This window comes from Taudactylus pleione, unplaced genomic scaffold, assembly GCF_031769625.1.
Source record: "Taudactylus pleione unplaced genomic scaffold, aTauple2 ptg000464l, whole genome shotgun sequence".
NCBI classification, from domain to species: Eukaryota; Metazoa; Chordata; class Amphibia; order Anura; family Myobatrachidae; genus Taudactylus; species Taudactylus pleione.
The window spans coordinates 2896261-2921791 of NW_028284866.1; the positions used below are offsets into that span (position 1 = coordinate 2896261).

The 25531-nt window shown below is 44.4% G+C and overlaps 1 protein-coding gene across 1 annotated transcript; it reads left to right on the forward strand.

Annotated features, from left to right (window-relative positions):
• Window positions 1-3541: 3541 nt before the first annotated feature.
• Window positions 3542-25012, forward strand: INA (internexin neuronal intermediate filament protein alpha). The gene is made up of 3 exons (XM_088448678.1): window positions 3542-4792; window positions 22190-22314; window positions 23371-25012. Exons 1-3 carry the CDS (start codon window positions 3743-3745, stop codon window positions 23660-23662), a joined length of 1467 nt encoding a protein of 488 aa, XP_088304804.1. The 5' UTR covers window positions 3542-3742; the 3' UTR covers window positions 23663-25012.
• Window positions 25013-25531: the final 519 nt, after the last annotated feature.

The window sequence follows — 25531 nt, forward strand, 5'->3', positions numbered from 1 at the left end:
TAGCTACACCCATGTCAAGAGGTCAGCGTTTGAGTGAACACCAATCACCTAACAATTAACATTAGGTGAGGCATCCTTAAATAGTGCCAAACTGATTGAAAGTTAGAGCCGGTTTGCGCTGGCTCTACTGCGGCACATTCGAGCAGAGGTGCAGCATTTCCATCTTTTTGGCAGCTGATTTGTGGCAATAATCTATATTTATGCCGGCAGCTATTTTTATTCTAGACATTGGCGGCTGGTAAGCGGCAGCATACTATAATTTAATATATTAGAGCATTATTGTTGTTCAACAGTTTGTTTTTATTAACTTGTGGTGACAGTGAGCAAACTCCCATAACAACAAATATATACTGAGAGACGGTGAGGATTGATTTCCGTTGTGGACAATTAAAACTGACCACTTTATTGATTGCTATCCATATGAATTTCTTATAAGATGCCAATTGGCTTAAATAACAATATAATGTGTTCAGGAATGGTTTATATCTTATCGCCATAAGATAATATATACAGTATTTTATTTTATGCTTTTTAAATAATTGTATGCACTGTGCAAATAAATGGTCATACTCTTAAGGTGCGTACACACGGGACGATTTGCTCCATGAACTAAATCGTGTCATGTGTCCCCGGCAGGGGTGTGCTCAGAGTTGTTAACACTGAGCACAAACACTGAACAAAATCTAGAACGATTTTGTTCAGTGCTGGGCTCCCTCCCTCATCCCCAAACATGTTCACTCTGACTTTATCATCAGGTTTGACGGGAGGTTCGGCTGATGAACGGCAACTACCAACTGCAAACGGGAGCGTGTATTACTAGTTATCGTTCATCATTTTGGGGTAGAAGCTGAACGATTTTTCGGACGACTGAACGATAGCAATATCGTTATCGTTCAATCGTCCAAAAAATCGCTGTGTGTGCATGCATCTTTATTTAATATATTGCTTGGAAGGTGTTTATTCACCCTATTAGCACTCTGTTTAAACTATGACACCCCCATAAAAGGGTCCAATTGATGCTTCGTAGCGAGAGGAGAAGTCTGAATTAGGTCTTTGTACACCAGCAGTGCTAGAGCTTGTTTAATGATGTAACAGTACAGCATCTGACATAAGAACAACAATCTCTGATAAGTGTAATCTAACATTTGGAGAAATTATTTATACCACTTTTACACCAGAGCTAAAACCGTGTTATTGCAGGGTTAACCCGAGTAGCTCCTTGGTGTAAAAGGAGACTGGGTTGGATTGCCGGGTCGAGTGACCCGGGCATCCAACCCAGGTAACTTGCAGGGTTTTACACGGGAATAACCTGTGAAAGCCTGCAGTGTAAATGGCGCGATCCGTCTCAGGGTGACCAGGATCGTGCCGCTTGCCTGCCGATTGACCTGCTACAATGGCGCTTGGAGATGACGTCATGTCCAAGCGTCAACTTCAATGCTGGAAATGCTGGGTCTCTGCAGACACGGCTCCGGTGTGAACCGTGCCGACTCGAGAATATCCTGGGTCGACGCTGGCTAGATTCCGGGTCTGGTCCGGATTGGAACCCTGATCCAACCTCCGGGTCAGAGTGTAAAATTCAGGTGTAAAAGCTGTACTAGTGTCTCATCTCACTAATATAAAAGCCATGTTAATAATAATAAACTTACATACAAAAAAAGACAGATAAAAAATTACCTCTCTGAAATGATAACAAAATCACACCCATGGCCCCTCTCCCCCCATTCACCCTCATTACAGACTGTGTCACACAATTTTTGTAACATTGTATATGCGGATGCATTATAGATATTGCATCACCAGTTGTACACATTACTTTAAAACGTCAACATGTTACAATCGAGTATAATGCATATACATGAAAAGTTCATGCAGGAGTAACAAGAGAAATCCCATCCTGAATATTTACAACCAAAACAGTACATTGAAAAAAAGGTGCAGATAAACTAGGAATGGCGGTCTATGTACTAAGCCTTGGAGAGAGATAAGTTCCAACCTATCATTTTTCAAACACAGCTGTACCATGACAGTTAGGAGCTGATTGGTTGGTACTTTATCCCCGTCCACCTTATCTCTCTCCAAGGCTTAGGAGCTCATTCAGACCTGCTCACTAAGCTGCGGACGCACGCTATGGGCGATTATCGCATGTTTGCGCATGTGTATGCGTCATAGAATGCATGCGCAAACCAGTCACTGTGTCCGGGAATCAAGCACTCGTAGTACACAGACTGGACGCTATTTTGAGTGACAGATAGCGCCGTTTGTGGTTGGTAACAGGGGAAGATGCTTGTGAATGGGGGAGTGGTGCTACGAATGCAGGCGTGTGTGGGTGTCAAAATGGAGTTTTATGGGTGTGCATAATTAGTAAAGGTGCGTCATTGTACATATCACTTGGTTGTATTTCAGCCTGCAGTGATCGCAGTGCTTGCTGCGTTGTAAGGTCTACCTCAAACGCTGCGTGCAGACCTGATGGTTGTCGATGGTTCAGATTAATCATACACTCCTTGGAGATGACGTGTGTTAAGAGAGAAATGTGGGCGTCTTTATACTGGTGTGCGTTCGCTCTGCTCTCGCTCTCTAAGACATAGAGGGCGTCCTTACCCCCAGACAGTGCGATAGCGGAATTTGCATACCCGGCCCCTTTTGGCTATGAGAGAGCGCAGCTTAGCGTCCGGGTCTGAATGAGCTCCTTAGTACCTAGACCCCATGGTTTTCACAGCTATCATACAGTTGTACAAACACTGAAAACTTCTGTAAGGCTCTTTGCTTCCATCCTTAGCTTCCTAGTTTTCAGGGTTAAAGCTGTGCACATTTCTGAGGACATACTGTATCACACATCAGGCAGCTATGGGGATAATGAATGTGTCATTGCACAAATAATACAATACACAGAGAGCATAGGGTGCGAATTCTAATAACCAGTGTAAAGTAGGCATAACGTCTCTCTCTCTATCTATACTTGTAGTATAGCATAAAAACGACACTCCGACAAATACTGCATAAACTATTTAGTTTATATGCAAAATACAGCACATTTTTCTGTGCAATGTGTTATTATTTGGCTTGCTGGTTTGCAGGAAATACAGACTTTGGGTTAATTTGCAAATATATATAGTTTGAAAAACAAATGTAATTAGAGCAAGAAAAGCATCTAGAAGCAGACAGTGAGATTAATATTTCTCTGACACGTCAGATGAGGACATCCCTAACCTCCCATCTGGATGGATCACTAGAGAGAACATTGCAACCGAATTTCTGCAGGAGCTTTTAAAGAATTATGGAATTAGAGAGAGGGCTGCTTATGTAACAGTGTGCTTTGTGATTATCCTCTGTCACCTACTTTGCTACAGAAGAACTCTGTCTGTGCTGAATTCCCCAATCCCCGCTGATCTAATCAGTAACAGGGGAGCAAGAGGCAGGTGGGAGAGCCCCGGTACTAGGCAGGGGCACTGGCACAGGGGGAACCTTGGGAATTAAGCAGTACATATCTCTGACATCAGCACTGCGGCAAAATGGACAGTTCCATCTGTGCAGTTGCAAGTTAACACTCCAGTAAACTGCTAAAGAATAGCTCCAGCCAAGGAAAAGCAACTCCAGCCTACAGGAAAATTGCTGAACCCAGCGAGGAGGAGGTTAAATCCCATTCAGTGGTCACAAATGTAAACGCATTTTCCCCCAGTTATTGATCGTGCCTCTCAGTATAAAAGCCAGGGCGCAGGTGTCCCTCCCTCATTCTCTCTCCAAGATGAGTTTTGGATCAGATCATTACCTCTCCTCTTCATACAGGAAGATCTTTGGAGACTCTCCCAGGTCATCCAGTCGCCTTGGGGTGGGCAGTTCTTCCTCCAGGACAACTATATCTGGAGGATTTAGGTCCCAGGCTCTGTCCAAAAGCAATGTCTCCTCTGGGTCCTCTTACAGGAGATCTGCCCGGCCAGGTGGCTACTTCTCTGGAGAAAACTTAGACCTGGCCCAAACTTCAGTGGTGAACAATGAGTTCAAAATCATCCGCACCAATGAGAAGGAACAACTCCAGGGTCTCAATGACCGCTTTGCAATGTTCATTGAGAAGGTCCACAACCTGGAGCAACAGAACAAGGTGTTGGAGACGGAGCTCCTAGCCTTGAGGCAAAGGCAGTCCGAGCCCTCTAGGCTGGGAGAGCTCTACCAGCATGAGATCAAAGATCTTCGGGCTCAACTGGAGGACATGAACGCCGAGAAGTCCCAGCTCATCCTGGAGAGGGACAGCCTAGAAGATGATCTCCAGAAGCTGAAGGCCAAATATGAGGATGAGATAAGGATGAGGGAGGAAACGGAGTATGCATTGAAAGCGCACAAGAAAGATGTAGATGATGCCACCTTGGCTCGCCTGGACCTGGAGAAGAAGGTAGAATCTCTCCTAGATGAGATTTCCTTTCTGAGGAAAGTCCACGAAGAAGAAGTGACCGAGCTTATGGCCATGCTCCAAGCCTCCCAGGTCTCGGTGGAGATGGAGCTGTCCAAGCCTGACCTGACCTCAGCTCTGAAAGAGATCCGCTCTCAGTACGAGACCCTGGCTGCCAAGAATCTGCAGTCTGCAGATGAATGGTACAAGTCAAAGTATGCCAACCTGAGTGAGCAGGCATCTCGCAGCTCCGAGGTGATCAGGGCCAGCAGGGAGGAGATCAACGACTACAGGAGGCAGCTCCAGTCCAAGACTATCGAGATAGAAAGCCTGCGTGGTACTAATGAGTCTCTAGAAAGGCAGATTCAGGAGATGGAGGAGAGGCACATGGAAGAAACTGCAGGTCTGCAGGTAAATCTCGCACTGCACACTGATAAACAGAGAGTATAAGTAGTAAAGTAGTTATTCTTCTTATAGCCGTTATAGATATAGAGATCACAATATCACATACAGTAGGCTGCTAGTTTTCCTGTACATCTGAGCTGCCTCTCCGCACTGTGACACTGGTCTCTCTCCATGGTGCTGAACAGCCCTCTACTGTACATTAGCTAGATATCACACACATTACATGTATCATGCACGATAAACCACCCACATCCAGGTATACAGTAATTATATACATATAAATTTTATTTTTATTTTTATTTGATTAATCGTTTATTCAGATTTTAAAAGACAGTGCATTCATTGACTAAAATTACCTCTCACATATTTGGCTTTTAATCTATATAATCAGAACAATGTATTTTTTATTAGATGTTATTCTTTACTTCTGAAATACAGTCACATACTTGCAGGACCAATATAGAACTTACTACATTTTGGTTGCAGACAGCGACTTGGTGGACAGTTAATGCAATACATATATGTATTAGTGACATTATGTAGCAGATTCTTAGGTACACTGGGAAGTAAAGATCGTCTCTAGGATGGATGAGGGATGGGCGTGTGTGGGGGTATAGATGGGGGGGGGTCGGAAGGGGGATAGATATGGGGAGGGGGTGGGTGGATAGGGAGTGGCAATCACCAGAGTCTAACAAAGACACTTCGTAGAAGTATCAGGGGACTTACTAAAAAGACACAGACTAGAAAGAGCAGGGGGCACTGATTGCTTTCATATGTTATTAAAATCATGAGCTTTTACTATTACACTTAACTCTATAAATAGTTGTTTCGGTCTAGCTCTATGGTTTTCACTCACTCCGTAATCAAATGCTTTTATGACACATATATTTATCTATACTGTATATTCTGTACTGGATTGGGCAAATATTACTTTTCTGGATCTAGTGTACTTATGTAATTTTTTTGTAGGTTACAGTATATCCCCTATGTACGGTGTTACACAACCATTGTTGCACCACGTAACTAATAGCTAATATTAATATATTAATATTCGCAGCACATATACAGTTTCTACAAACTACATATATATATAGCTGTATTTAATTATCAAGAGTACCACCCATCTTCCTATCTTGTGCTATATATATATATATATATATATATATATATATATATATATATATATATCATTGTTATGGAGGGCACCGAGTCTGTTGTGGCATTTATTGGAGTGTGGCATAATTTGATATATATAGATATATATATATATATATATATATATATATATATATATATAGATATATATATATATATATTTCTCTAAATAATCTCATACATGTCTATTTATCTATCTAATCTCATATATGTCGATTTATTTATCTGTCATATATGTATGTCTGTCTATCTCATATATGTCTATTTATCTATCTCATACTTGTGAATCTAACTTTGTCTATCTGTACCATATTTGTCTGGCCTATCTATCTATCTATCTATCTATCTATCTATCTATCTATCTATCTATCTATCTATCTATCTATCTATCTATCTATCTATCTATCTCATACAGTATATGTCTATCTATCTATCTATCTATCTATCTATATATCTATCTATCTATCTATCTATCTATATATCTCATATATGTCTTTCTATCTGTTTATCTATCTATCTATCTATCTATCTATCTATCTATCTCATATATTTCTATCTATATATCTATCTATTTCATATATTTCTATCTATCTATCTATCTATCTATCTATCTATCTATCAATCTCATACATATATATCTATCAACATATTAAACAAAATTAAATGTATACAGGTGTAATGCCTATAGGTGCAATTATAAATAAATAAAACACAAATACTGCTTATGAACTAAACAGATAAATGAAAAGAGCAAATGAACGTTATTAAATGATTCATTAATATAAATAGACCTGTTCATACTTTAAGTGAAAGTTGTACACAGCTTCAACATCACTCTTTACATAAGGAACGTAATCCAATTTTAATGCTTATTATTCTATTTTTGAGGTGGAGAAAAAATATAATTTTGGATCCTGACTTAAATGAATGTTGTAGCCACTTATTCTAACTTCAGTCGCCATCTTTAGATAGGGAGTGGCACCCCGTTCTTTCCTTCACCATCTTACAGGAATGAAGAGCAACATAGTGATCCCAAATCAGTGCTATGCATGTGTTTATGATGTGTGTCATTGGTACATGGCATGATCAGCGGAGGCTGTGGATGCCTGGGTGTGGACACTGTTATTCTGGCAACATAAGTCCACAGGGACTGTGCTTGTTTCATTTCCCAGGCAACCTCCTCTGTAGACAAAGGCAAATTGTCACTCATTGATTATTATATAGGAATTAAAAATAGACTCCTACATACGACGATTACCTGAATAATGAAAGCACTGGAAATACTTTGTAGCTATGTCCTAATAAATTTACTATGAAAACTAAATACTGGACAACCCCCACTTAAAAAACAATTGATTTGTTTCATGCCATCAGCAGGTAGATATTAGATGCACACTGCCATCAGCAGGTAGATATTAGATGCACCCTGCCATCAGCAGGTAGATATTAGATACACCCTGCCATCAGCAGGTAGATATTAGATACACCCTGCCATCAGCAGGTAGATATTAGATACACCATGCTATCAGCAGGTAGATATTAGATACACCCTACCATCAGCAGGTAGATATTAGATACACCCTGTCATCAGCAGGTAGATATTAGATACACCCTTCCATCAGCGGGTAGATATTAGATACACCCTGCCATCAGCAGGTAGATATTAGATACACCCTGCTATCAGCAGGTAGATATTAGATACACCCTGCTATCAGCAGGTAGATATTAGATACACCCTACCATCAGCAGGTAGATATTAGATACACCCTGCCATCAGCAGGTAGATATTAGATACACCCTGCCATCAGCAGGTAGATATTAGATACACCCTGCCATCAGCAGGTAGATATTAGATACACCCTGCTATCAGCAGGTAGATATTAGATGCACCCTGCCATCAGCAGGTAGATATTAGATACACCCTGCCATCAGCAGGTAGATATTAGATACACCCTGCCATCAGCAGGTAGATATTAGATACACCCTGCCATCAGCAGGTAGATATTAGATACACCATGCTATCAGCAGGTAGATATTAGATACACCCTACCATCAGCAGGTAGATATTAGATACACCCTGTCATCAGCAGGTAGATATTAGATACACCCTTCCATCAGCGGGTAGATATTAGATACACCCTGCCATCAGCAGGTAGATATTAGATACACCCTGCTATCAGCACGTAGATATTAGATACACCCTGCTATCAGCAGGTAGATATTAGATACACCCTACCATCAGCAGGTAGATATTAGATACACCCTGCCATCAGCAGGTAGATATTAGATACACCCTGCCATCAGCAGGTAGATATTAGATACACCCTGCCATCAGCAGGTAGATATTAGATACACCCTGCTATCAGCAGGTAGATATTAGATACACCCTGCCACCAGCAGGTAGATATTAGATACACCCTGCCATCTAAAGGTAGATATTTTATACACCATGCCATGAGCAGGTAGATATTAGATACACCCTGCCATCAGTAGGTAGATATTAGATACACTCTGCCATCAGCAGGTAGATATTTTATACACCCTTCCATCAGCAGGTAGATATTTTATACAACATGCCATCAACAGGTAGATATTAGATACACTCTGCCAACAGCAGGTAGATATTAGATACACCCTGCCATCAGTAGGTAGATATTAGATACACCCTGCCATCAGCAGGTAGATATTATATACACTCTGCCAACAGCAGGTAGATATTAGATACACTCTGCCAACAGCAGGTAGATATTAGATACACTCTGCCAATAGCAGGTAGATATTATATACACCTTGCCATCTAAAGGTAGATATTAGATACATCCTGCCATCAGCAGGTAGATATTTTATACACCCTGCCATCAGCAGGTAGATATTTTATACACCCTGCCATCAGCAGGTAGATATTTATACACCCTGCCATCAGCAGGTAGATATTAGATACACCCTGATGTCAGTAGGTAGATATTAGATACACCCTGATGTCAGTAGGTAGATATTAGATACACCCTGCCATCAGCAGGTAGATATTAGATACACCCTGATGTCAGTAGGTAGATATTAGATACACCCTGATGTCAGTAGGTAGATATTAGATACACGCTGCTCTCAGTAGGTAAATATTAGATACACCCTGATGTCAGTAGGTAGATATTAGATACACCCTGATGTCAGTAGGTAGATATTAGATACACCTTGCCATCACCAGGTCGATATTATATCAGCAGGTATTCCTGGCTGCCTCAAGAGATCACATACAATCACCCAATCATCTCCTGCACTCTTCAGCCAGAAAGGACCACCAAGTTTATAATCTCTCCTAGCTGACCATGAGATTGGCTTCTATAGGCACTGGGTGTTCCAACATGGCAATCTTGGAGTCAATGCTGAATATTAAGAGCATGACATCGGTTTGTGCTGGCAAAGAAAGAAAGGCTAGGCTGAAAAACCATAGCTTCCTGGGGTTTGGATTTGGGAGGCTGGTGGTCAAGATGGTGACATCAGAATACCGACATCGGCATCCTGACAGTCAGGATCCCGACAGAATTTAGGGAGTAACCCTATCCCTTATCCTAACCCACCTTTCCAGCAGACTACCCCTAGCAGCCTAACCCTAACCCTCCCCTCCTGCAGCCTAACCCTGACCCTCCTCCTAATGCCTAATCCTAACCCTAACCCTAATACTCACCTTTGGGATGTAAGCAGTCGGGATTCTGGAGCCGGAATTCAGACTGCTGTCGGGATGCCGATGGCTGCATTCTGACCATTGGATGCTGACTACAACCCCTTCCTGGTTTTGTGGTGTTACACATGTGGTCATTTGTCTTGAAATGTAATTAGGTAAACATGGCAGATTGGCATAAATGGCAAGGCGAGCTACTATAATGTCTGATATTGCGCACAAATACAAAAATTACTGGACGCAATACTCAAATTTGGTGCAGAGCGTATATATTATTATTATTATTATTATTTATTTATATGGTTCCGCAGCGCCTTAAAAAGTACATAAACAAGAAACCAATGACTTACAGTACAATGCAGGACAAGGAATGGATTTTACAAATTGCTGCATAAGCGATCATAAGACTCAAAATAAGCAGTTGGGGGTAAGTAGCAAAGAGTTAGGAGCCCTTGAGGGGAGTAATGAGTAGATGAAATGATAGGTAAGCAGAAGCACATGAGGGAAGAGGGCCCTGCTTGTGAGAGCTTACATTCTAAAGGGGAGGGGCAGACAAACAGGCGTGACACAGATGGGGTAGACAGGGAGCATGTAGCAGCTGGTTAGGAAGAGAGCTGGAAGGCTTTGATTAGGTAGTGGGTCTTGGAAGCTCGTTTGAAGATTTCTAGAGAGGTGGAGAGTCTGATAAGGAGAGCGTTCCAGAGGAAGGGAGCAGCACGGGCAAAATCTTGGAGGCGGGAGTGGGAGAAAGTAATCAGTTGGCATGAGAGGCGGCATGCATTTGTTGAGCGAAGTAGGTGGGTGGGAGAGTGAAGGGAGATGAGGTCAGAGATGTAAATGGGAGAAGATTGGGTGAGGGCATTGTAAGTGAGTGTAAAGGGGCTTATCCATTAGGCGACCTGAAAAACTGAATGACTAGTGTTCAGTCCTTCAGGTCGCCTAGGAGCGGTGCCCGCACAGAACTGCGTTCAGTGAACGTCATTCAGTGCAGGAGACCGACCTCCTATCTGCGAACATGTGGTACCTGATGATTGTTGTCAGGTTGACGAGCATGTTCCACAGATAGTCGGCGTCGGCAAGGACCCAATGTGCACGCGCATCGCTGGTTCTTGCCGGCTATCCATTAGATGACTTTCTGAATGATCCGACCAAAACCTCCTGGTTTTGGTCGGATCGTTCAAGAAGTCGTCTAATGGATAGGCCCCTTAAGAACCTTGAATTGTATTCTGAAGGGGAATGTGAGCCAGCATAAGGCTTGTAGGAGAGGGGAGGCTGATGTAGAGCGTTTGGAGAGGAAGATGAGCCAAGCAGCATTGAGGACAGATTGGAGTGGAGAGAGACGGGAGTCAGGGAGGTCAGATAGGAGGAGGTTACAGTAGTCCAAACGGGAGAAGACCAGTGAGTGAATGAGGGTTTTAGTAGTATCCTGGGTGAGAAAAGTTCTGATCCTGGACATATTTTTTAGATAGAAATGGCAGGACTGTGAGAGGAGAGGGAGAAGTCCAGGATCACTGCAAGACAGCGCACTTTGGGGCTAGAGAATATTGTTGTGCCGTCTATTGATAATGAAATTGTCATAAGTGAGGTTATGCGGGAGGGTGGAGAGATGATCAGCTCAGTCTTAGACATGTTACGTTTAACAAAGTGTTGGGACATCCAGGAAGAGATAGCAGAGAAGCAGTTGGAGATATGAGTGAGGGGAAGAGGTAAGGGGAGGAAAGGTAGATCTGAGTATAGAGATGATATTGGAGGTCAAAAGAACTGATGAGTTCACTTATATACTGTATATCGAGGCGTTCTTATCTTACTGGGCGCCACTAGAAACTTTTGAGTTATGTAAAATAGCCAGGTCTTACCTTTAGACACTTTCATTAGAAAAGTACATTGAAATATGCACATACACCAATGTAATTAAAGCTATAATTATAAAATCTACATTTGTAAAACTTGAAGTAAAGTTGGCCATCATGATCGCCTCCTGCTGTGAGATATGTAAGGGATGGTTCTGCTTTTGTCGAAATGGTAATTTTTGATGATGGGCCTAGTTCAGAGATGTATAGAGCTCTGATGTTCACGTACATGTCCGATAGTTTGAGTTCTGTGCATATGCAGAAGCCACACTGTGTATATGCAGATCTCGTCCTGCGACGCCGCTCACACTACCCTGGACGTCGCAGCCTGATTGACTGAATGGGGTGGAGCCGGGGGCCATTTCCCAAAACGGCAGTGGAGATGAGCCGCTCATTCTGAGTAGCCTTAGGCTCACTCAAATGACCGATGCCTCGACCGATGGTCACTATGTAGATCTGATGCGTCTTCGGACGTATACCTTCGATTTGAGATGGATTTTGCACTAGATGCCTCCTGTGGTGTTAGAATATTCTATATTTCTAAAATACAGCCACATACTTACAGGACCAATATAGAACTTGCTGCATTTTGCTTGCAGATGGTGACTTGGTGGACAATGAATGCAATACATTATATATGAGTGACATTATGTAATAGATTCATTTAGGTACACTGAGAAGTAAGATCGTCTCTAGGAGGAATGGACGTGTGTGGGTATGGACAGGGGGGATAGATATGGGGAGGGGGTGGGTGGATAGGGAGTGGCAATCACCAGAGTCTAACAAAGACACTTGGTAGAAGTATCAGGGAACTTACTAATAAGACACAGACTAGAAAGAGCAGGGGGCACTGATGTCATTAAAATCATGAGCTCTTACTATTACACTTAACTCGACTATCAATAGTTGTTGAGGTCTAGCTCTATGGTTTTCACTCACTCAATAATAACATGCTTTTACAGCACATATATTTATCTGTATATTGAATTGGGGAAATATTACTTGTCTGGATCTAGTGTACTCATGTCATTTTTTTGTGTAATATCCCCTATGTACGGTGCTATACTACTATTATGGCACCACATAACTAATAGCTAATATTAATATTCACAGCACTCATAAGGTTTCTAGTGGGATATAAGCTACATAGATATTGCCATATTTATTGGACATAAGTCTGTGAGTCCCACCTATTCTGTGCTATACATATCATAGCTATGGAGGGCACCGCAGCTTTTGTGCAATTTATTGGAGTGTTGCATAATCTGGTATATATAGATATATACATCTCATATATGTCTATCTATCTATCTATCTATCTAATTATCTATCTCTCTATTTATATTTCCATATATCTCATATCTATCTACCTATCTATCTGTCTTTCTATCCATTTATCTCATATCTATCTATCTATCTATCTATCTATCTATCTATCTATCTATCTATCTATCTATCTATCTATCTATCATCTATCTATCTATTTCATATCTATCGCTCTCTCTCTCTCTCTTCTATCTATCTATCTGTCTATCTATCCATATATCTCATATCTATCTATATCATATCATATCTATCTCTCTCTCATATCTATCTATCTATCTGTCTATCTATCTATCTATCTATCTATCTATCTATCTCATATATCTCTATCTCTCTATCTATCTATCCATTTATCTCATATCTATCTATCATCTATCTACCTATATCATATTTATATATCTCTCATATCTATCCATCTATTTCATATCTATAAATCTATCTATCTATCTATCTATCTATCTATCTATCTATCTATCTATCTATCTATCTATCTCTCTATATTTCCATATATCTCATATCTATCTACCTATCTATCTGTATCTATCCATTTATCTCATATCTATCTATCTATCTATCTATCTATCTATCTATCTATCTATCTTGCTATTTCATATCTATCGCTCTCTCTCTCTTCTATCTATCTATCTATCTATCTATCCATATATCTCATATCTATCTATCTATATCATATCATATCTATCTCTCTCTCATATCTATCTATCTGTCTATCTATCTATCTATCTATCTCATATCTCTCTATCTCTCTCTCTCTCTATCTATCCATTTATCTCATATCTATCTATCATCTATCTACCTATATCATATTTATATATCTCTCATATCTATCCATCTATCTCATATCTATAAATCTATCTATCTATCTATCTATCTATCTAACTATCTATCTATCCATCCATATATCTCATATATATCTATCTATCTATCTATCTATCTATCTATCTATCTATCTATCTATCTATCTATATCATATCTATCTCTCTCTCATATCTATCTATCTATCTATCTATCTATCTATCTATCTATCTATCATATCTATCTATCTCTCTCTCTCTCTTTCTATCTATCTATCCATTTACCTCATATCTATCTATCTATCTATCTATCTATCTATCTATCTATCATCTATCTACCTATATCATATTTATATATCTATCTATCCATCTATCTCATATCTATCTATCTATCTATCTATCTATCTATCTATCTATCTCTTTCTCATATCTATCTATCTATCTATGGGTCTCATTCAGACCTGGTCGCAAGCGCTGAGCGCTCGCAACCGGGTCGATGTTTGCCCACTGGGCATGCGCAGGTCGGAGCCAGATCCGACGTGCGCATGCACGAGACCCGGCTAGCGACAGGTGCTCTGTTGCTACGGGTCTCGTACCAAATCGACAGCTCGGCCTGTTTTGGAGGTGGGCAGGGGGGGTGGCCGGCCAAACGTAGGCTCTCCCGACGGAACGCTTGCCATTTGGGGGCGGCCTCACTGACATCAGCAATGATGTCAGTGGGGAGCTTCCTGCTCGATCACAGCAGGAAGCTCCCTGGGGCTTGCGCTTGCCGAGACCCAACCTTAGGGTCTCGTCGCAAGCCCCGATGGTCGCGATGGTCCTGATCATCACGACCATCAACGTGGTCACTCGCTAGAGCTGTGGGTGGTAACCCACAGCTTAGCCTTCGACCAGGAGGTCACACTTCACACCACAAGCGGCCGCCCTCATTCAGAGCGACCGCTTGTATCTAGCGATCGACTCTGAATGAGGGCCTATGTATCTATCTATCCATGTACCTATCTATCTATCTATATCATATCTATCTCTCTCTCATATCTATCTATCTATCTATCTATCTTCTATCTATCTATCTATATCATATCTATCTCTCATATCTATATATCTATCTATCTATTTCTACTTCAGGGTCCATAGGGTATCCACAGGATACCTTGGGGTATAGGTGTGACGTCAGTCGCAGGGCACCAAAGAGTTAAGCTTTCAGCCTCCCAGGATGCACTAGGTCCCCCTCCTATACCCCGCCCCCAGGCCAAGGCACCTCAGTTTAGTTTGGTGCCCGGCCGGAGTCGGGTGCACCTGTTGGAGTGGGGGCTAGAAGAGCCCCTGAAGCTTTTTCTTCATGCAGCTGTGGCTGCACATCTGGATGAACAGCATGGACAGTCAGTCCTGACGTCCATGCTGTCTTCCCTACACCCCGCCGGTACCAGAACGCCGGTACTGATCCGGGGATGCTGGTGGGCGTCTGGGGTCACAGCTAGCGGTGACCCCAGATGCTCCGGACCATGGCCGGATTCAAGGGGGACAGAGGTAAGCAGCGGGGTCCCGCGGTGGGTCCCCGCTGATCACATGGTCCTAAGTCCCCAGGCAGGGGGCTCCCTGGGGACTGGCTGCAGCGTGGAGCCAGGCGACCAACCTGCGCTTCCACTACCCCCTGGGACAGCGGACCGCAGCAGAGGCGGTAGCGCTGCGGCGTCCCAGGGGTTAAATGCATGCCAGGGGAGCGCGCCTTCCCTGTCTCACAGCCGGCGCCTCCCCCGCTGCACACAGCCCTCTCTGCACTGTGCTGACTGGTCCTGTGTCAGCGCTCCTCCCCCAGGCCAGCTTCTCTCTGCTCCTCGGCGGCCATCTTCTCTGCAGCATGGTGAACGCTGCTGGAAGTCTGGAAGGAAGCATCGTGGTCTGGGTCCCCCCGCATACCTCTCCTCCGCTGTGGCTCAGGTCTGTGTATGCAGCGCTGTGTCCTACCAAGCCCTGTGTCTGTGTAGTTGAGTGATCAGCGCTGTTAGTGCAGGAATTGTTATTTCTCTGCATTGTATGTGACTGTGCTAGCGCTGCCTGTAACTATTCTTCACTAAACTGTCAGCTTTATTACTGTCCCTGTTCTTTCTGCTAAAGCCCTTGCGGTGCGGTGCTGCAGGGTGGTCTCTCGCCTATTTAATACTTAATTGGTGAGAGAGGTCACATACGTGGTGCCATCATGTCTGAAAGTGATTTTCCCCTCCGGCTACAGTGTACCACGTGCAAAGTACCGTTAGCGGAGGGGGAGGGTAGCGCGGAGGGCCTTTGCCGGCAGTGTTGTCCATGGCGCGGCCTATTACGGTTACAGCACCGGTACAGGAGCCGCCCTGGGCTTGTTTCGCTCAGGCGTTAACAGCTTTAGTGGGCCAGTTAGCTCCGCAGCCCGCGTTTACTCCGATGGGTTTGTCCCAGCAGTCTGTGGTGTCGTCACCCATGCAGGGGTTCCCACGACAATTGGTGGTACCCCACAGTCTCCCTATTTCCCCGCTCCCGGGTTCTCAGGAGCCAGCGTGGGTTAACTCCCTGACGAGTTCTTTACAGCACTTGTCGGATGTATTGCAAGGGGAGTCTGTGATGCGGCCTCATAAAAGGCCGGTGGCGTCTCTGTCCGCTCCTTATGAGGATGACGAAGGGACGTCTGATGATGGGGAGATTCTGGATCCTTACGATCAGGAACCTTTCCATACTAAGGACGCTGATGCTAAGTCCAAAGTATATATTCCTGGACTTATTCGGGCGGTCCGCACAGCCTTGGTGATTGAGGACGAAGTTCCCCCAGCGGCTAAATCTAAGTATGCCTTTTTCAAAGATGTGAAGGGCGATGCCACAGTCTTTCCTCTTTCGGGTCAGTTGGTGGACCATTTAGAGGAGGCGTGGAAACAACCTGGCAAAAGATACCAGCCGCAGAGACGCCTGGCGGTGGCTTATCCGTTCGCGGATAATTATTTGCTAAGTGTGAATCCCCTCCACAGGTGGATTCTCACGTGACCCGTCTTGTCCGTAGTGCCACATTGCCGATGCCATCCATGTCCTCCCTTAAGGATGCTACGGACCGCAAGGTAGAAATCTGCCTGAAGTCCGCTTATTCCCTTGCAGGGGGGGCAGCACGGCCGGCTATGGCCATTTGCTGGGTTGCCAGAGCGATGGAGCGCTGGGCGGATTCATTAGAGGCTTCTTTTGAATCCGACTGTCCGGCCGAACAAGCGGAGTTGATTGGCAATCTCCGTGATTCGGCCACCTACATCAACGAGGCGGCTCTAGACATTAGTACTCTGGTGTCTAGAATTTCTTCAGCAGCGGTAGCTGCTCGTCGCACCTTGTGGCTGCGATCCTGGAAGGCGGACGCAGATCCAAGAAAGGTCTGGAAGCGTTGCCGTTTACCAGAGAAGTTCTCTTCGGTCCGGATCTGGATAAGATTGTGGCCACGCTGGCGGCAGCCAAATCTGCTTGTCTCCCGTCGGCCGCTGCTCCTTCTGGTTCTGGACCATCGTCCTTTCGGTCATCTAGGGCCCAGGGCAGGCCCAAACCACAGTCGTTTCCTCGACAGGCTGGCCCTAAGAAATCGGTCAAGCCCCGGAAACAGGCATGGAGTACCAGACGTCCGGCCCCCAAGCCAGATGACAAGCCTGCGGCCTGACGGTCCGGGTCTCCCCTTGGGGGATCCCAGGGTGGGAGGCCGCCTGCTGCAGTTCTCCCGGTGTTGGTCGTTCACTACGACAGACACTTGGGTTCTGGAGGTGGTCTCTCACGGGTACGCCCTCTCCTTCCGGCACAGACCCCCGGCTCGATTCTTCACCACGGGTCTACCATCAGACCGGAACAAGGCTACGGAGCTGCGGAAGGTATTGCACACTATGCTCCAGGCTGGAGTTATAGTGCCTGTTCCATTCTCCCAGAGGGGCCAGGGTTTCTATTCAAATCTATTTTTGGTACAGAAACCCAATGGGTCATATCGTCCGATTCTCAACCTCAAAGCACTCAACAAGTCTTTGCGGGTCCCGAAGTTTCGGATGGAGACCCTACGGTCCATCATTCTGGCGCTGGAACCTGGGGACTACATGGTGTCATTGGACATACAGGACGCTATGGCGGTCATGGCGGCTTCTCTGCGGCTGCAAGGAGTCCGCATGTTGCCGTACTTGGACGACCTGTTATTGGTGGCAGGATCTCCAGAGCTCCTGTTACACCACTTGGACCTGACCATTGCACTGCTGCAACGGCACGGCTGGCTAATTAACTGGCAGAAGTCCACTCTAATCCCGTCTCGGAGGATTCTGCATCTTGGAGCCTTATTGGACTCGGGACAGCAAAGGATCTTCGTGACGGAGGACAAGATCTCTGCTTTACAGTCAAGGGTGCGCAGTTGTCTGCACAGCCGCCGGGTGTCCTTACACTCGGCGATGAGGTTACTGGGCTCCATGGTGTCGGTGTTCGACATGGTGGAATACGCCCAGTTTCACTCTAGACCTCTGCAGCACCTGATCCTGTCCAAGTGGAACGGGCTGCCTCAGTCTCTGAAGTTCCAGACGATTGTGCTCACCCCGGAGGTTCGCCTGTCCCTTGCGTGGTGGTTAAAGATGACCCACCTCAACAAGGGACGTCCGTTCTGGGTTCCAAATTGGGTCCTGTTGACAACGGACGCCAGTCTTCGGGGCTGGGGAGCAGTTTCGGGTCCACACTTGTTCCAGGGCAGGTGGACACCGACAGAAGCGGAGCTTCCAATAAATATCTTGGAACTCCGTGCGGTCTTCAATGCTCTCCTGCAGGCACAGCGGTTTCTCCAGGGTCACCCGGTGCAGGTCCAGTCGGACAATGCTACCACCGTGGCCTACATAAACAGGCAAGGAGGAACTCGCAGTCGGGCGGCTCTCGTAGAGGTCTCTCGGATCCTGGTTTGGGCGGAGCGCAATCTTCCGGCCATATCAGCGGTCTTCATCCCGGGAGTGCTAAATTGGGAGGCGGACTTTCTAAGTCGCCAGGACGTTCATCCAGGGGAATGGTCCCTGCACCCGGACGTTTTTCAACTACTGGTGGACAGGTGGGGTCTTCCAGAAATCGACCTCATGGCGTCCCGGCACAACAACAAGTTGCCGGTGTACGGGTCTCGCACAAGAGACGAAGGGGCGTCTCTGGTGGATGCTCTGTCCGTCCGGTGGACGTTCAGGTTCGCATACCTGTTCCCTCCGGTCTCCCTTCTTCCACGGGTAATCCGGAAATTCAAACAGGAAGGAGGGACGCTCCTGTTGATAGCTCCCGCGTGGCCCAGACGGCACTGGTTCTCAGACCTTCAGGGTCTGTCCGTGGACAGTCCTCTGCGGTTGCCGCTACGACCGGACCTTCTGTCTCAGGGTCCTTGTCTTCACCCGGACCTGACTCGGCTGTCTTTGGCGGCGTGGCTGTTGAGACGGCCATGCTGAGGTCCTGGGGGTTTGCCAGCTCTGTGGTGTGTACCATGTTACGAGCTCGGAAACCGTCTTCCGCGAGGATATACCATCGCGTGTGGCATACGTTCTTCCAGTGGTGTCGACCGAGAGGTTATGCACCGCGGGAGTTTCGTCTGTCTCGGATTCTCGCCTTCCTGCAAGCGGGACTAGATCATGGGCTTCGCCTTGCTTCTTTGAAGGTACAGGTTTCGGCCCTATCTGTCTGGTTTCACCGTAGGATTGCTACAATCCCGGATGTGCGCACCTTTATGCAAGGTGTTCTCCGTATTCAGCCGCCCTTTGTTCCACCTGTGGCGCCTTGGGATTTGGCTGTGGTCCTGAGGACTCTCCAAGGACCGCCGTTTGAACCACTGGGCTCAGTGGATATTAAATGGCTAACAGCTAAGACTGTTTTCCTTCTGGCCGTTGCTTCAGCCAGACGTGTTTCTGAGTTAGGGGCTCTTTCTTGTAGACCCCCTTTCTTGGTTTTTTCATGGGAACAGGGCAGTGCTCCGCACTCGGCCCGAGTTTCTCCCCAAAGTTGTTTCCCAGTTTCAGGTTAACGAGGAAATAGTTGTTCCGGCCTTTAACTCACCGGGTCTTTCCGTGGGTGAGGCCTCTTTGGATGTTGTGCGGGCCTTAAGGACTTATGTGGACCGCACTTCTTTGTTTAGGAAGTCGGACGCTTTGTTGTCCTCTATGGCTTCTGTAAAAAGGGTTGGCCTGCTTCAAAGCAAACTTTGGCAGCCTGGATCCGTATGGCTATTTCTGAAGCTTATCTTCATGAAGGCCTACCGGTCCCTCCTTCTCTGAAGGCTCATTCCACTAGGTCTGTGGGTCCTTCGTGGGCAGCTTGACGTGGTGCCTCGGCAGTTCAGATCTGCAAGGCTGCTACGTGGTCTTCTGTCCATACCTTCGTGAGGTATTACAGGTTTGACACCTTCGCCTCTCAGGATGCTTCCTTCGGGCGGCGGATTCTCCTTTCTGCACAGGAGCGTCCCCACCCTTAAAGGATACTGCTTTGGGACATCCCCAAGGTATCCTGTGGATACCCTATGGACCCTGAAGTAGAAAATATGAGATATGGTAAGAACTTACCCTTGTTATCTCTATTTCTACGAAGTCCATAGGGTTCCACAGGACTCCCGCCCTGTCGCACCTGTGCTGCAGATGGGCTTTGCTCTGGTCACCGGTTTTCCGTCTCCCTCTGGTGAGAATGTGATTCTTGTATGTGTCCAGATCTTTGTTCTCTCTCTTCCTTCTCCTCCTCCGGCCTATGGCTTGGTAACTAACTGAGGTGCCTTGGCCTGGGGGCGGGGTATAGGAGGGGGACCTAGTGCATCCTGGGAGGCTGAAAGCTTAACTCTTTGGTGCCCTGCGACTGACGTCACACCTATACCCCAAGGTATCCTGTGGAACCCTATGGACTTCGTAGAAATAGAGATAACAAGGGTAAGTTCTTACCATATCTCATATTATTTCCATATATCTCATATCTATCTATCTATCTATCTATCTATCTATCCATTTATCTACTATCTATCTATCTATCTACCTATATCATATCTATCTCTCTCTCATATCTATCTATCTATCTATCTCATATCTATCTATCTATCTATCTATCCATATATCTCATATCTATCTATCTATCTATCTAATATCTATCTATCTCATATCTATCGCTCTCTCAGATCTATCTATATCATATCTATCTCTCTCTCATATCTATCTATCTATCTATCTATCTATCGATCGATCGATCGATCTATCTATATATCTATCTATCTCATATTGCTCTCTCATATCTATCTATCTATCTATCTATCTATCTATCTATCTATCTATATCATATTTATTTCTTTCATACCTATCTTTCTATCTATCTATCTATCTATCTATATCATGTCTATTTATCTCTCTCATATCTATCTATCTATCTATCTATCTAATCTATCTATCTATCTATCTATCTGTCTATCTCATATCTATCTCTCTCTCATATCTCTATCTATCTATCTATCTCTGTCATATCAATCTATCTATCTATCTATTATATCTATGTCATATCTATCTATCTATCTATCTATCTATCTCATATCTATCTCTCTATCTCTCTATCTATTTTTCTCATATCTATCTATCTATCTATCTATATCATATCGATTTATCTCTCTCATATCTATCTATCTATCTATCTATCTATCTATATTATGTCTATCCAGCTATCTATCTATGTCATATATCTATCTATCTATCTATCTCATATCTCTCTCATATCTATCTCTCTCTCTATCTATCTATCTGTCTATTTCTCTCATATCTATCTATCTATCTATCTATCTATCTATCTATCTATCTATCTATATAATATCAATTTATCTATCTATCTATCTATCTATCTATCTATCTATCTATCTATCTATCTATCTGTCATATCTATCTATCTATCTATCTATCTATCTGTCTATCATATCTATGTCATATCTATCTATCTATCTATCTATCTCTATCTATCTTTCATATCTATCTCTCTATCTATCTATTTCTCTCATATCTATCTATCTATATCATATCGATTTATCTCTCTCTCATATCTATCTATCTATCCATCTATCTCATATCTATCTATCTATCTCTATCATATCTATGTCATATCTATCTATCTATCTATCTATCTATCTATCTATTTATTTATCTATCTCATATCTATCTACTTTTCCAAAATGGTAAATTCTGACAATGGACCTAAGTCAGAGATGTATAGAGCTCCGATGTTCACGTACACCTCTGATGGTTTGACGGATTGCCCGTCACTAGCCGGGTCTCGCTCATGCGCACTACGGAGCTGGCTCCGTCGTGCGCATGCGCTCTGGGCCACCATCAACCCGGTTGCGAGCACTCAGCGCTTGCGACCGGGTCTGAATCAGGCCCTCTATATCAAGCAACCAGGCAGCTTCTAACTGTCGTTTATCTAGCACAGTCCATGAAATGACGGTTAGAAGCTGATTGTTGCTTTGGGCAACTTCTCCAAGGCTTGGCACATCTACCCCTTAATGTTCACAACCTTGAGACCTTAACATCCATGAATGTAGCTTTGCACGGCCGATATGATAATCAGTCTACCTTGTGTATTACAGGATGCTATCAGTCATTTGGAGAATGAGCTGAGGAACACAAAGGGTGAGATGTCACGCCACCTGAGAGAATATCAGGACCTGCTTAATGTGAAGATGGCACTGGACATTGAGATTGCGGCATATCGGTAATTGTTGCTAATACACTTATTCATTTGTCATTTTCAGCCATGTCAGTATAGAAGACTGTATCAAATAATGTTTAGATGTGTGAAATAAATTGTACATGATAAAGTTATTACCAGTTGGGGAGGGACTTAGGACCTCATTCAGAGGCGGTAGTTAGATACAAGCGGTCGCTCTGAATGAGGGCGGCTGCTTGCATCTTGTAGTGCTGCCTCTTGGTCGATCGCTAAGCTGTGGGTTACCACCCACAGCTCTAGCGACCGACCAGGGTGATGGTCGCGATGGTCAAGACCATCGCGACCATCGGGGCTTGCGACGAGACCCTAAGGTTGGTTCTCGGCACTCGCAAGCCCCAGGGAGCTTCCTGCTCTGATCGAGCAGGAAGCTCCCCACTGACATCACTGCTGATATCAGTGGGGCCGCCCCCAAACGGCAAGCGTTCCTTCGGGAACGCCTCCGTTTGGCCGGCCACGCCACCTGCCCGCCTCCCAAATGGGGCGAGCTGTCACTCACCATCGACAGCTCGTCCCCTTTGGTGTGAGACCCCTAGCGACGGAGCGCCTGTCGCTAGCCGGGTCTCGCGCATGCGCATGTCAGAGCCGGCTCCGACATGCGCATGCCCAGTGGGGAAACATCGACCCAGTTCCGAGCGCTCAGCGCTCGCGACCGGGTCTGAATGACCCCCGTAGATTTTTTTTTACCACAGAATTCATCACAATGTCACTGATGGATTGTAGTAGATAGTATCAATGTACTCAAATTATAGTGTTTTCTGTATGACAAACTAAGACTACAGTATGCTAATAAAGATAACTAATTAAAAGTAAAACTAAAGTGTTTAGACTTTAGTAAGAAGTGTTACAGAAAGAAACGAAAATAGGGAGAAGAGTGAGAAAGGATGAAGACAAATTAGAAAAAGACAGTATACAATAGACAAAAAGTCATTTCAAATTGTATTACATTCATCAGCATTACTATAACATCAGTATGCGGTAATGTGTCCGTATATATCATATTTTATTTAAACAATAATGTTTTCTTCTTTTTTTTTTCCCCAGGAAACTGCTGGAGGGTGAAGAGACCAGGTTTAGCACCACTGGGATAAGCATTATGCCTATAAGCCCTCCCCAGAGTTACTCGTATCAGTCTCGAATCCATAGTTCCTCCTCCAAGATTACACCTGCTGCAACCTCCATGAAGAGAGACGAAGCGGACGCAGGCTCCAAAATAACTCCTAAGACATCTACTCACAAAGCGGAGACCTATGAGGAAATCATTGAAGAAACAGTTGTATCAACCAAAATAATAGATAAGCCAAACCAGAATGATGGAGCCAGTAGTAAACCTTAAACGACTAGAACCTTACAAATAAATTAGAAGTTCCACTTTGCCATCAATCCATTCACTCTTAGAATTGCGCAGTACATGCTAGTTTCATAAATGGTCAACAATAAATTTATAGGCAATTGTATTCACAAGCAATGCCGTACCTGAGATGGGCAGTCAGTGCTATCCCCAGGTTCCTATTAGCATTTTCACTATTTCTTCCCCACCCGACCTCCTCTCCCCACGTTCTCTCCCGCGCCTCCGTCAGTTGTATTACTATATTGAGCCGGGAGCCTCTTCAGGAACCAGGGACCGGTGCTACTGGGGCAAGCACCATAGAACAGTGCTAACCCCTCAAATTTGCACCCTGGGCAGCGACACCAGTTTCCCCGCCCTCGGTACAGCCCTGATGCCAATAAGTACCCAATTCTGACAGTCCAGGTTTTTAAGGATATCCATGCACAGATGGTTAAATCAAACTGACTGATGTACTAATTAAGTCACCTGTGCTTAAGTATGGATATCCTTAAAACCTGGACTGTTAGTGTGCCTTGAGAACTGAGTTTGGGAAACACTGCTCTAGCGGGAAAGCTGAGAACCCTGTGCTTCCTACACCATACTACAGCAGTATGAAATGACTGACTGACGCCCCTGCCGATGTGATAGATGCATGATGCACTGTTTAGAGTTGACCATTCCATAGTGTCTTGTTATAGAAACTCATTAATAAAAGCACATCACCCTTTATTAGTGTTTAGGATAGAATACAATTTTGTGGTTACAGAAACTAGAATCTGATACTAATGGAGACATGGGGGACCACTTTTTCACTTAAAAAAGCACATTAGAAGTTGTAGGTGTTTATAATGGTTAATTCTGCAATCAAACACATACAGTAGGTAGAAGTATTATAAGTTATTTGCAACAAGTGTGTACACTTAGCCAGAATGTGCACAAAGACAAGTCACGGTAAGTCCTTTGACATACAGTGGTAGCACTACACTTGCACAAGCAGAAGATTGATGTGATAAGCACTGACAACGTAGAGCAGTATACACCAAATATAGAAAATGATTCAACCTATTTTTCCTATGGTTGCTATGGATGTGCCGCAGAAAAGGTGCGTTTCTCCATAAAGATGTGCCTAGGCTAAGAATCTGTCTCTAAATGCCTTACTACAAGCAACATTCCTCTAATTACAGTGTAAATGTACATTGTGTGTTCGCTCTCGTGACCACAGGTTAATGGGATTATTTGGGACATTTTCGATAGTTGTAACCAGGAATGCTGTAAACAATAATGATACTATAGAAGTTAAAGTGACAATAATCTAACACCTGCAGACAAGAAAAAAATAAAACAAACATCATGCTATCAACATGTGCCTTGTTTCATTGTGGATGGTGGGGGGTTGGGATGGGGGTTCAATGGGGTTGCCATTATTGGAAAATGTATTCTGCTGATAAAATAAATATATATCCAAGTTTACTGGAAAATATATGAATTAATATGAAGATAATAATATCATACTTACCACCCACCCTCCTTCCCTTCCATGGGAGGTGTCAGGGCATGGTTTAGTCAGGTGGGAGGTGCCAGGAGCATGACATTGCTCTCCACGATACAAAGCGATGGAACGATTGTGTATAATTCCCCTTCAGTAAATGTACCAGACGTGATGGGGAGTGAGGGCGGAAGTGCGGCTCCATGCCCTAACAGCGCCGTTAATTTGTCTCCACTCTAGTATCTGGCCACCAATAGTAGATATTTGTACCCTCACAGGCTTGTTTCGTTTGCCATACTTTCGGGCAGGTTACCGCTCCCACTTTATGTCCACGTGGATAGCAACTGATGCCGTCAGGGTACATCTACTGAAGGGTATCTATCAGCAAC

Bases quoted from the DNA above. Each gene is read 5' to 3' on its own strand.
- INA (XM_088448678.1), top strand. From the start codon at position 3,743: ATGAGTTTTGGATCAGATCATTACCTCTCCTCTTCATACAGGAAGATC. The intron at 4,793-22,189 runs GTAAATCTCGCA...TGTGTATTACAG, and splicing joins AAGAAACTGCAGGTCTGCAG to GATGCTATCAGTCATTTGGA. The intron at 22,315-23,370 runs GTAATTGTTGCT...TTTTTTCCCCAG, and splicing joins ATTGAGATTGCGGCATATCG to GAAACTGCTGGAGGGTGAAG.